Raw genomic sequence first — 13,493 nt, 5'->3', positions numbered from 1 at the left:
CAACATTAGTTACTATGGTGACTGCACTTCACCTTCAAAGCTCCTGACCTTTCTGGTTGTCTATGGTAGACTAGAATGAGTGTGTGTGTGTGTGTGTGTGTGTGTGTGTGTGTGTGTGTGTGTGTGTGTGTGTGTGTGTGTGTGTGTGTGTGTGTGTGTGTGTGTGTGTGTGTGTGTGTGTGTGTGTGTGTGTGTGTGTGTGTGTGTGTGTGTGTGTGTGTGTGTGTGTGTGTGTGTGTGTGTGTGTGTGCGCGCGTGTGCTCAACAGACAAGGCAAACCTAGTGTTGTGTAACACGAGCATTCAAGGTCTTGTTGACTCATTCGCTGCAGTGTAGTGATTGTTATAGTACATTCTAGATTAAAGGACTGCAGATACAAGTAAAAACATGACAGTGTAATGGAGGTGTTGCTTTACAGGAGCGGAATGATGAATCAGAAAACCTACAGTCACAATACTTACGTGTTGTAGTGACGTTACACCACGTCAGCAACATGTTGACACCAGCTATTACGTCATCTATCAAAAGATCAGATGAGTTTATAAGCAGTATTAGGAGTCAACATTTCCTAACTTTGCCATAAAGCCTGAAAGAACAACCACCGGAAACATGAATGATTTAATATAGTGTATTTATTTTGATATATATTTCCTCCTCGAAGAGACTGACTCGTTAACAGTATGTACTGTGCTTACCTGAGGACAGTGACTTTAAAGAGGTCCAGCATCAACGAGTGATTGTAAAATGAGCAACAGAAGACAGCACGAGTGAGAGAGTAATATGTGGAGATTCTAGCTGGTTCAGGGTTGAAGAGACGGATATTGTACCATGTTTGGTAAACTACTACATGCTGATGACAGCTAGATCACAGTGACTGGAAACAGCCCCTTTACACTTAAACTACAGGGGCTTCAGAATCATATAAACAAACAAACGAAAAAAAAAGACGCAGTCAACTTTCTGTTGTGTGGTCGACCGGAATAGACATTTGTCTCGCAAAGTAGGGCCAAAGCTAGATCACACGTTGCACAGTGTTACAGAAACTCCTATAGACTGACTGAAATGTTTCCTGACTCTCTTCCTGAATTGACATGATTTGATTGATAGAGTGGCAAGGAGACTCTGTGGCTAAAAATGTGGTTGAAGCGCTGCTCCAATCTTGTTTCAATTTCTGTCCTTTTTTGGCACAATTGGAGTAGCTTTCTCAGCTGTCATTTGCTAATTGAGTTTAGCAGGCGCATCAATGCCAGTCCTCTAGAGAGGGACACAGGCAGAGGTGGGCATTACGGGGCTTTTTTGGATTAGGTTGAGTTCAGGGCCAGTTTTCCACTCCAAGTCTGGTCCTCTGTGCCACCCTGCACATCGAGGGGTAATGTTGTCCCAACAGGACATTCTTCCAACCCAGCACCACCCACATCCTGCCTCTACAAGGCATCCCTTCATTCCCAGAAAGGGCACAAAGCTCATCTGCTTCTACAGTTATCCAGACATAAGATCTCAGTCAGATCTTTGATCTTGATGAGTTAATGAAGTGTTACCTCAGCGTAGTTGTGGGCAACCTTGCCGATGGTATTTGAAGCTACCCTTTCTTGACAAGACAGCCTACATTCTGTTTGGTTACTTTTTTTAAAAATCACGTCTGCTTTTCACACCTTTGGCTTTTATGTGCAAAAGCTACTTGAGGAAACAAGCAGAATAACATACTTTATGTTTCAAGACATTAATAAACATTATCGCACATGACATCTCTACAGACTAACTGGGAAAGGTTAATTCCCCAGTTTGTATAAAAAGGGTAATTATACCCAATAAAGGTAAACAATGGTACACATATATACCTGTATATTCCTTAATAATTCTCTTGGAATTATATCAATCCTTGTGTTGCTGGACTAGAGGCTACTAATGGCAACTGATTCATTTAACTAGTTCTACCAGTCTAATCCAGCCAACTACAGTGCTGAATTGAATATTGGTTAGAGTCAAGTCATCATATGTACAGGTGGCCTGTACTATGGCTCTGCTCCATAATCTATGACACGGTAACCAAGGGCAACATATCATACAGTAAAACCAGTTTCAAAGACGTGGCAACAGTATAACGAATACTAACAGCACTGTTTCATGACGCATGTACACACTGAGGTTCTGAACCAACAACTATAATAAACACTAACAACATAAACTGCTAAAATGCACCGACAGCAAGCTAAGTGACGGTGATTATACAAGGAGAGACATACGAGGGGCAAGTGGCACATCATGTGTGACGAATTCCTTGAATCCAACACAGATAAATGTACATAACATTCTTCTTCAACATAAAGTTAAGCTCTCTTAACTGAAGCCATGCACACCGGCAAGGGGTGAACTCATTACTCCCTTTCTAAGGCATGGAGCATTGGGTAACTCAAAGGGAGACCCTCACTCTCTAGACTGAACAAGCCAAGACAACTGAGTCGTCAGTGTCCTTGCTGGGCACAGGTGGAAAGTGTCATTGTCCAGTCAACCCTCTCTGTGATCCTCACTGCATCTTCCCATCCAGCACCTTTTTCTTCTCACCCACATCGGCAGCCATGGACTTCCAGTATCGATGGCAGGACAACTCCAGCAGTTCCATCCCTCCAATCAGCTTCTGCTGGACTAAGTACAAAGCAACCGCAACCAGGAAGTAGAGCCTGACTGGAGCCCACAGCCACAGGCCGGTGAAGCACAGAGCAATGAAGCTGCTCCAGTACAGCAGTGAGGCGGCTTTGATCAGAGCCACTCGCAGCTCCGTCTTACAAGGTGGCACACGTGCAACACCGTCCCTATCAAAAGCCCGGGGCTGGCCTGAGTAGAAGTCCCGCAGGCGGCTCTCCTTCTCAGCCCAGCGATCTCGGCACCAAGACTCCAGCTCAGAGGAAGAGGTGGGCAGTGAAGTCACAGGGTAGCGGCGGACGTGGAAGTGGATCTCTCGGGGGAAAAGGCCCAGGATGAGGTGGCGTTCTGTCTGAGGGATGTTCTTGGGGTATGCCACTGTAATATCATGGACGGCATCCAGGTTGTCTCCTAGTAAAAGGGAAAGCTTGAATTATGAAATGAACAACACTCGCTGATATACCCGATACACTCGTTATAACCAAAACAACATTGAATTTAACTACTTACTTACCACACAGTTTCAGACATGGCGACTTGACACTGCAGGCAGAATTAATACTATCCCTTTACTAAATCCACACGTTAATGGAACCATGTTATGCACCCTTCAAAATCCCAGCTCTTATCTCCATAACACATGTACCTCTAATTATCCAGGGGCTTACAGCTTCATCCCCTCTCTGCCTTCAAAACTACCAGGAGCTCTGTGAAATCAGCGCTGATCTGCAGTGTCCTTACAATACACAGATGGAGCTGAATTAAATATCAAGGGGACGGGGTGACACCTGCCAGCGCCTGCTCCTGTAGAGCTCATCTCTACCGCAGTAAAAATAGATCTGAGAGGGGCACAGTGGACCTGAACAAGGCACAGCATGCTCAGCGTGTCAGTCAGCGGTGCAGAGAGAGGTAGAGGAGAATTAGCCAAGTCCGATGACATCACGCTGATTCAAAACACCTGCTTGGAGAGTTAGTGCCATGCTCAGCATCCATGGTGGGTTGGGGATGAGACGGCAGGGCCAGAGGTGGTATTTAAGAACTCTGGAGGGCTGCCAAAATTAGCTCATAGGGAAACATGAGAATCTCAGGGGGGTTGTAATGGCTGGCAGAAGCATGGGTCTGTGAAGAATAACAGGTATGATCCCTTGTTGACAAACCGCGTCAGTGGATTAACTGCAATCATCACAATAGTGCGGCATTTTCCCTTAGTTTTGCTGATAAAATATTTCCATCATGATGGCAGGCTTTGCGTAATACTTATTTTTCTTTGACCAAATAGCGTCAATGAATGAGTGTCCAAAAATGAAAACTGTCTACTGTTTGACTGCCAACTAACAACAAGATTTCCACTGTAAGTGGATCACAGTCATTTCATGATTTCAGAAATGGTTGATGTGGTTCACAGCTGACCTTTTCGTAGTCTGTCCACAATGAAGGTGAATCCAGTGGTGCGGGGATGCAGCACATACTCCAATTTTGGCAGGCTGTTCTGGGCCGCAAACACATCACTCTTTGCTCTTGTGTTTTCTGCAAGAGACACAGACACATGATAGACCTCTGGCTAGTGCAATCACCATGTGGCTACTAGTTGTGCATCCAACTATGTGTACATAAATTATGTGCATCATGTTCTTTTTAGCTGCAGGCGAGGAGATAGACCCATGTATAATTGTTTACTTATTTTAAGGTACAATCTGGAAGTAATATTGTCACCTGCATTATACTAATCCTGTTATTTTGTTTTCCACTGACAGCTCAATTAGTCAGCAGCATTAGTTGATTCATTTTGACTTTGTACTTAACAGATGCTTACCTACAGAGTAGCTTAAACTATCTACTTTTGATTGTGAGCAGAAAATATTCAATGTACGTAAACTGTACAAGACTTATTACTGCAAATAAGGTATCCTTGTTTTTTAATAAGTATGACTAAGCTTACAAGAGATAGCAAAAACAACAGTATGTGCTCATAAGAAGTAGCAGTCAAATAACGTTTGTTACGGGATATGACTGTGTTAATGAAATACATTCACCAGTGACCAACGCTTACACATTTGTAAAAACCACAGGGGGACATAAACACAGGAAAGATGACTGTTTATTAACCAAACATTCCTCAGGAACTTGTTGCAGGAACATGTAAACTATATCATGACTCATTAGTCATATTATGTAACGAGTAGCTCCTTCAGGCAGACTTGTAGGAAAAAGAAGACAAATGCAAAGACCAGTTGGGGGGACAGCACTGTTACTCGTCATTCTTAAACAATCTTTGATTCACTCCACACAAGCTCTAAAAATGGGGACATGGAAATTTTTAGAGGGGCTCAAGTGTACCCTGGACCTGATCCTGCAGATAGAGGTATGTATTTATGCCTCTGGAACAAGTAATAGTAGAGTTAAGAACAGGACAACTTCTACATTAGACATAAGAACATACTATATAGATGAAGTACGCAGGACACAAGGGATTGTTTCTTGCGTCAAATTAAGCTTTGAGGTCTAAGAGGCTTAAATGCAGACGTGTGTTCACACGACGACGCACATATACGGGCCCCAGCACAACACCAAAAGTGAAACAATCTTTAAAGCCCTAAATCTGCTGGCCAATTATGACGTAACTTCACTGGACCCATCATGATATTACGGTATGTAAAAAGAGGTTAAGCTCCCCCCAGTAAAGCTACTCGGGACTTTGATTGGCTTAATTGTGGGCTGAAACGGCTTTAGGCACTGGTGTGGCTGTTGCCTGGATTGAAACATCAGAGCATTCTTGCAGAAATGACCGTGTGGGGTGTGCGTCAACGGATTTGGCTATGCCTTATCACTTGGAAATTATGTTTGCATAACAGTGTCAGTGCAAAGGTGTAAGACAGGTGCAGGGCCACACTGGACGCTCTGGAAACTGGTTGGTGGGCAACGCATTCTGAGAATAACGACTCAATGTGAAATGTGGGCAAATTGTCACATGAATGGATGGAGTGTTGCATTGTTTACTCCTCACCAGTGAGGTCCGTGCCCTCTGGGAACAGTAGCAGCTGTAGGGGCTCTCTGATGTCACAAAAGTAGTCCAGCATGTTCCCCAAGTGCTTCTTGTCCTCCTCCCAACGGCGCTGAATAAAGACGAAGCAAGCCACCTGCATCGCCCAGCCTGGGAAGTACATACAAGGCCTTAACAGGTGTAATAGATTACTTCTTATGCTCGACAGATTCTATAAGAGTTTTCAAAGCAGACAGAGTCTGGGCCTTTGTCATCAGAGTGCCTATGCTCTGGAACAAAAATGCTTATTTTCTTTGTTTGTACTAAACTACACTTAACTAAAACTGATGCAGGCTAATATGGCAATCCTGCAATGAAGCTTACTTCCATGATGGTTATATGTTTTTTTTTTGTTTTAAACTGGTTCAGAGAGGTGTTGATTTTGGATGCGCTGACTTTGGAGGTTGCAGTTTGTGATGCTGCTGAATTGCACTGCATTATACGGATGTTTCAGTTGTTTCGTCCACAACATTTGCATCAATAATTGTGAACAATAACAGCTCAACAGGACCACAAACTGCATCCTCCAAAATTATTTTACAGTCTATATAATTCTATTTTTTATGATGTAATAAATTCAATGATGTGATGTTTTGCGAAGCATATAATATATTATGGTATGTGAAGGTGTGCAAATCCGTGTGTGTACGTGCATGTGTGCAGGAAAAGACACCCACTGTGTACCCACCAAAGCCAGGCACAGCCTTCAGGGCAGCCTTGAGGCAGATCTTCTCCAGACGCAGGTAGCTGTACCTGAGCAGACAACACCAGAGGAACATCCAGTCCAGACGGGTTCGGTGGTTCATGATAATCACACTTCGCTCCCCAGGAATGAAGCCATCACCCGTTATCACCACCTTCACGCCAAAAACCAGCTCCAGCAAGGACTACAGAGGGGAGAGACGCCGGGATGGAGGATGAAGAAGTACAAGAGAGGGAAGAATGGAGAGCAGCAGTGAGAGGGAGGAAAACAGAGAGGTGGATGATCAAGGTAAGAAAAGAATGATTGTGTAAAAAAGATGAAGATGAAGAGAGGAGGAACTGGGAAGAGGAAAGGTGGTAAGATAAATTTAAGAGAGAGACAAGAGTGAGAGGAAAATAAATGCATAATGCCGACAATTCATGCGGTCACTGTAAATAAGATTTGCATAATGGATTTCAAAGGTAATCTGGATATAAAGTCTTCTTCTGACAAAAGTAAAATCAGATCAAATAGGGAGACATATATGGCCGAGATGACGCAAATCATCGTGTCTGTGTCAAACACAGGTACCTTAAGACCATCTGGCACATACAGAAGTAGGCTAAGTAAAGGCTAAGCTGGTTTACACACCACAGGCAGGGTGAGCCAGGTAGCGACGATGCGATCAGTGATCCACCGGTACCAAGCAGGAGACAGCAGCATGAGGGGCAAAACTGGACTCAGCATGAAGACACTTCCAAAGAAACTACCCAAAAACAGGGTCACCACAAAGTACAGGCCCCGCACCGACACAGCCATCTGTGGAGAAAACAAGTCAAAGTTCAGCAGTCTTGATCAGGCAAAGTGTGAGCTGAAATTCTTGCATTAAGAAAAAGGTTTGACAAATGACGACATTTGTGGAATTCATCCCTGACTTGGATTTCTTCTATGGAAAGAAGTTCTACTTGAGCAACTCTGTAACGTGAAACAAGTGGGATTATCGACCGTCTCATCAATAGCCAAGACTCCTGTTCTGTTGTTCCTCTGACATATTTTCCCACAAACAGTGGAAAATCCAGGGCAGACATTCCTACTGTGGAATGTAAATAGGGGAACCTTTCTGACTGTGGGTGACAAAGTGTGGCTGCATGGCCACTAAGTTACATGTAGATGTGGCTTCAAAATGATTTACTGATTGTGCATTGGCAGAAATATTTTCTAATGTTTTTAAAATGAAAGAATTAGAAGTAAAATATCACTGTTAAATCCTCTGAAACACTAGTGTAACTAGAGTCCTTCAATATCTGTGGGTTTATTAGGACATTGTAGGCAATATTGAACATTTTTTCCATAAATAGTTTCACATATTTTCCAGAAAATCTACTACATCACATAAATGAAAAAGAAAAAAAGATTACATATACTGAGACAGAGGATTATAACCCTATTGGTCACTCCTACCTGAAGCAATCCAGAAAATATAGTGCCAGTCTCCAAAGTAAAGTATACAGAGGTCACACTCTCACTTGCAATGGATATTTGTAATTAGTTGTGGTCATTTAAATAAAAAATGTGTCTTTTGGTAGGCTTGGTAGCTTATACTAAAAAGAGAAAAAAGAACAAAACACCTTTACAATGGAATCATGTCTCAAATAAATTTCAGTGGCCCACCAGCACCTGAAGCTTTAACGGTTATCTTTGCGTGCCATCGACCCAAATTTCAGGAGTGGAACTACAAGAATGAATTAAATAGCAGACTAATGAAGGTACAATTGAAGTGATACGCGTAAACGTTATCCTGCTTTGATAAAGACATGAATGATTTGATTACAACCTTGGTTTGATAATTATACCCATCATTCATTAATCAGTCTGTACTCTGATTATTGTTCGCACTGGTTTATGCATTACTAGGAAATTTTGAAAACACCAGATGACGTGATTGGCCTAAAATATACATAGACACCAGCGCTCTAGAATAACGTAAATGGAAACCGTGTAAGTAGACTGAATACTGATTAAGCATGTTTGTAACAGTAGCTGCAACATAGCAAAGCTGAGCCTGTAATCCTTCTGAAATTCAAAACCAAGTAATGGGACCTTCAATTGTCCATGACATATCTGATCAGTTTAAAGTGACTCTTTTGGACATGAGACGAGGGATCCCTCGTCATTTTAATAACATCTGCAGTGACCATTTCAGCTTCCAGCGGTGATGTTATTCATGTGGAGCATGCCCCTCTTGAAAATATCTATCACATGGTCAACCCACACAGGTGTTTCTTTTTTCGTTTTACCTTATCAGTACAGAACTTTGCGGATCATGTATTTCATTGTCTGACAAGCCTGTGATGGTGTGCAGGGCCCTTAAAAGTGATCTACATAGCCGCAAAGCAAAGTCAAATTAAGTCAAATACACCAATTTATTTCCATGTAGCCAAACCACAACTGTAAAATCTGAGGTAAGTGGATGACCAGTCTCAACGGCAACCAAGTCAAGTTGTCCTTGTTTTGATGTGCTGCACTTTTACTTGCTGAGACACTTTTGAAGAAGAGCTCTGTAAACAAACTTGATTTGACACAGTAAAAACAGTGTTTATTCACGTTAGTTGCATTAGGATCTAGATTATGAGTTTCTATAAATAAGAAGCAGGATCCTGCTGACAAACAGCATTTATGTTTATAAAAACGTACAAATCCATGTTTTTAGAAAAAATAACCTAAACCTCTAATCTTAAACTTCGCACTAGGGGAAGTCAATCCAGTCCCTTGAGATGAAGGTTAAAAGGGGAAATACAGTGAGTCTTGATTAGATTAGGCCCTTCCCTTGCTGACACAGGGAGCTATTTCATCCAGCAGGTGTTTACGTCTCCTGTATGAGCTGCGGTTCACACCTTTCCACCTCAATTACTGTTATGACAGCACAAGCCTTCAGTTCAGTCTGCCTACCCCCAACACTCCCATCATCTTTCCCTCTGCGGCACCATGACGCTGCAAGTCTCATGGCAGCCACCAAAGTGGCTGAAGGTGCATTTAAAGGATGCGAGTGTGTTTGCGTGCAGGATTATGCTGGCAGTAAGGGTTTAAGGGTTACTGGTTTTAACAACGGAAAATGTGAGGCATGAGAGAGGTGAGAAAACAGGCTTGCTTTGCAGAATTAGGCCACACCCTTGGGTGGCTGCTGGAACAGCCTGTTCACACATATAGCAAAAAGGGATGACACACCTGGAGCCAGAGATGTGAGAAGTGAATGGAATCATGGACATTAAGATGCTAAATTAACATGTTTTTCTTCTGCTTAGCTGGACACCTGGGACATAGCACTATTTATACAAGGCATCCACGGAAACCCTTTTGTTTCCGTACTCCAAAACAAGTACCACTTGTGAGTTTGATTTAGTCCAACCCATTTGGGTTGGTTTAACATTTATTTAATCCCCATAGAAATGATCCTGAAAGCACTTCCCCAAACACACCGCCACATGCAACTCACAGCATACTCCTCATGGTCAAAGCTGGAATTCTCTGGCAGTCATTTTGCATTCCTTACTTTAAAACAAGACCAGACATCCCAACAGAGCAAAGCAGAGCGAAGAGGTCAAGCATGTCTAGGCTAAACAATGTGCTTAAGTGGTGTGTGTGTGTGAGAGAGAGAGAGACAGACAGAAAGGGAAAGAGAGAGGAAGAGAGGAAGAATGAAATAGATAATGCTGCAGAATAAATTACAAATAGATTTAAGTGCAAGTCTATTTTACAACTTTGAGGACACTTGGAGAGGACAAACTTCTTCCCGAACTGAGCAACTCTCCAACTTGCTGTGACACCCAATGTTTCGCTCCTTATCATTTCTAAATTTGATTTCTTGACCTTGCAAAATTTGATACAAAGTTTGGGAATCAAATCTCTCAATATTTACCAAGATAATTCACAGTAAACCCCACGTGACTTTTGGAAACCCTTTTGACAAAGATTAACCAGGCTAATGGTGAATGGCAAAAAAAATTAAACATATAAAAAAAACTACATGGATTAATACCTCATATTCACTCAATATGCCATCATTGATTATGCTTAGACTGTATGTAACACAATGACACTATATGGGATGCGTCATTTTTCAACTGAGTCATAGTGAGCCGTAAAAGCTTAACAACCTCAGTGGATGAAAGGATAAAATATAGAGGACTTAACAAGCGGAGTTGCTGATGTAGTGATGAAGTTAGTTGTGGTGGAAAATCTGGTTTTCTGCAGCAAATTTTCCTTCACAACATCCTTTAGTGTCCAACCACTTTTTGGAAGGGGTGGGCAGCACACCAGTGACATAGTCACCACCAGTGCGCTGATGTGCCACAACATGGATTTTGAAATACCGTCATCACTGCGATGAATCAGCAATGATTCTGAAATAATAAGGCATTTAATTTTCTTCAACACTGCTTGCTTCTCCCAGGGTTTTCTCCCAGGTGTTCTGAGGGCCTGACTAGACATGTGGGTGTGCTCGCTGGAGGGACGGTGGGCTCCTGTCTGGTGCCGCCCTGCCATTTGGAACATTAACTGAAGTTTGGCGCAGCGACCTCGGCTTTGCTGTCCTCCATGCACCTCAAAGTGTCCAACTCTACACTGTCCTCTGGAGGGAAGGAGTCAGGCGTTCAATGATTAATATCTCCTCTGTTGCTTCATGCATTGGTCTTCTATATTCATTTCAATTTCATTTTATAGAAAGGGCTTTCTCATGATAACCCTGGACAAAAGGCAACAGAAAAACAAGCAAAAGGACTTCAATGGCAAAGAGGAACTGCCTGGAGAGAAAAATCTCACCTCCACCTATATACAGTATATTTATTTGTTTTTTGGTTGTTGTTTTTTTTGCTGAGTCAGTGCTGTTGAGAATGCATTAATTTTTTACATAAAAAGGGACAGGACAGGCTAGTCCTACAAAAGAATTAAATTACTGTCATATAATACCATCACCATCCAAAAATAAATTGCCATATTAATTTCAGGTCATAGCAGCTTTCAAGCAGCTTTTTTTTTTTTTTTTTTTTTTAAATATAACCTTTGGACATATGTTTCTGAATTGATTTGGGTTTATTGACTGCTGCAGCTCTTTAAAAAGCATATGAAAGGGTGAGGAGTGAGTTTGGGAGGAAGGTGCAGGATAGTGGCTGCTTCTTGTTCCTTCCCTGGCGACCATATCGACTAAACCAATAACGCTGGGTAGTTTATGTGGCTGAACCAACCTACGTTGGGAAACAAGCACCAAAGCGCAACTCGTTGACGGAATCCAATCGAGAGCAATAAGTAGTTAGTGCACCATTATCACACGTGCTCACACGTTTTCCATGAAGCCTGGGTGGGGCAAAGAAAGAGCAAGGACTTTAACCAGAAAGACAACAACAGTTAGCCAACATTTAACCCCAAGCCAAGTCGTTACACAAGCGAACCCCACAAGAGATTTTCCATGCTCGGTCTGTAAATAATCATCCCATCGGTCTAGCATGTTGCTTTGTAAATTATTACTTAACCCAAGTCTTGTATGCAAATAAGTGACAACCCTGCAGAGATGATGTGCGGTGAATAAGATTGGCTAAGCTAATGATCGAACAAGTTATGACAGTTTTGCAGAGAGTTTTGCGGAACATGTCCTGCGGGCATTACTATTAAATAAGGAAACTTCATCGATGCCACTCTACCCTAAGTTGTGCTGTCTTTACACTTTAAGGTCCGCCACAGACGACAATGCTAACTTCCCAGCTGTCAGTGTGCTCTCTGGCTGCAGCGACAACAACAACGTGAATGCTAACTTAGCGACCCAAATATAGCATAAAGCAGAAGCTGCTATCCTGCTCGTTTCAACAGCACCGCCTAATGCACTGACAACGAGTCGCTACATATTGTCGGGTAACAACATACTCACCTTTCGTGTTTTTCCTCCAGAGTTGAAGTTAGGTGGGCTAGCTGTGTTAGCTCCACTGGGTCCAAACACTTGGTTGAGACATAGCAACGCAGTGAGTCAGCTAACGCTAACGGTAGCTAGAAAACTAGCAAAGCTAATCAACAACTGCGTTACTGCTCCTCCTGTTTCACGGGCGATTTGTTGTTGTTTTTTAATCGAGCTCACCGCATGCCCACGACTACTTCTTTTTCTTTGAGTGCCTTTACTTGCTATGGCTGCAGCAAAAGTGTAGCTGCCTCAGCGCTTTGCTAACACGACCTCTCAACTTGTTACCTCTCACCTGTGTTCACACCCAGCCATCGACAGGGGGCGCTGCTCCTTCTGACTCCATCCACAGTCACAACCAGCAGCAGCAGAAGAAGCAGAATCAGGTTTGAGGTTGAGAACATATACAAGGGATTTTTTCCACTGTATTTACACATAAACAAGAACACATGATCAACAAAGCTGAACAAAGTAAACACACATTTAACTTGTGCAAAATATAATAAAATATAACATAATATATAATTAATATAATAAAAAACATTTAAGGCCTGTGTACAATGTAAATATATATGTACGCATAGATGTAAAGAAAACTAGAGTGTAAAGAGTGTGAAGAAGACAGTAGTGCAGAGGTGCTTGAATAAAAATTAAAATACTACATACAGGTTCCATTATTGTTATTGTTGTTATTGTCATGTGATGTGCAAAAATATGTGCTGAGGTTTTTTTACCGGTCCCACACTGCACTCCACATGAGTACAGTCTGGTGTCGCATGTTTTTTTCTCCTCCCCTCTCTCTCCTCTTGTTTTTTCTCCCCCCACTTTCCCCACCACTGTAAAAATGGAATTTCCCCCCTTGGGGGATCAATAAAGGTGAATTGATTGATTGATTGATTGATTGATTGAGGTAGGTAGGATATGGGTGTGTACAGTGTAGTAATGGTGTGCTAACCCAAACTGTTTTCTGGACAGTGAAGAATATACTTTAGAGAGAGTAGGCACAGCGTAACAGGGTTATTGCACAGGGGTTTGTTTCTGATACTGTGACAGATTAAAGTGTTCACTGAGTGTGTGAAAGAGACAGAGACAGAGCATGAGGAGTGACACAATATACAGTGTGCCCCAGTACTGAAAGCTGTGTAGATTTCACATGCTGATAGTGACTGTGGTTTACATGTTTGTTATAT

At 42.3% G+C, this 13,493-nt stretch overlaps 1 protein-coding gene across 1 annotated transcript; it reads right to left on the bottom strand.

Annotated features, from left to right (window-relative positions):
• Positions 1 to 632: 632 nt before the first annotated feature.
• Positions 633 to 12,604, bottom strand: lclat1 (lysocardiolipin acyltransferase 1). Its single transcript, XM_070842877.1, has 6 exons — positions 12,280 to 12,604; positions 7,014 to 7,181; positions 6,369 to 6,567; positions 5,645 to 5,791; positions 4,051 to 4,167; positions 633 to 3,051 (listed from the first exon to the last, which is right to left on the bottom strand). The coding sequence occupies exons 2-6, from the start codon at positions 7,179 to 7,181 to the stop codon at positions 2,525 to 2,527; spliced, it is 1,158 nt and encodes a 385-aa protein (XP_070698978.1). The 5' UTR covers positions 12,280 to 12,604; the 3' UTR covers positions 633 to 2,524.
• Between the last annotated feature and the right edge of the window lie 889 nt (positions 12,605 to 13,493).

Source organism: Pempheris klunzingeri, chromosome 13 (genome assembly GCF_042242105.1).
Source record: "Pempheris klunzingeri isolate RE-2024b chromosome 13, fPemKlu1.hap1, whole genome shotgun sequence".
Taxonomy (NCBI): domain Eukaryota; kingdom Metazoa; phylum Chordata; class Actinopteri; order Acropomatiformes; family Pempheridae; genus Pempheris; species Pempheris klunzingeri.
The sequence above is the reverse complement of the archived record's forward strand: the minus strand, read 5'-3'. Positions and strand labels throughout refer to the sequence as shown.

Excerpts from the sequence above, each read along its gene's own strand:
- lclat1 (XM_070842877.1), bottom strand. The coding sequence starts at position 7,181 with ATGGCTGTGTCGGTGCGGGGCCTGTACTTTGTGGTGACCCTGTTTTTG. Across the intron at positions 4,168-5,644 it reads AGAGGGCACGGACCTCACTG|AAAACACAAGAGCAAAGAGT; the intron begins GTGAGGAGTAAA and ends TGTCTCTTGCAG. Across the intron at positions 3,052-4,050 it reads TGTGGACAGACTACGAAAAG|GAGACAACCTGGATGCCGTC; the intron begins GTCAGCTGTGAA and ends CCCTTTTACTAG.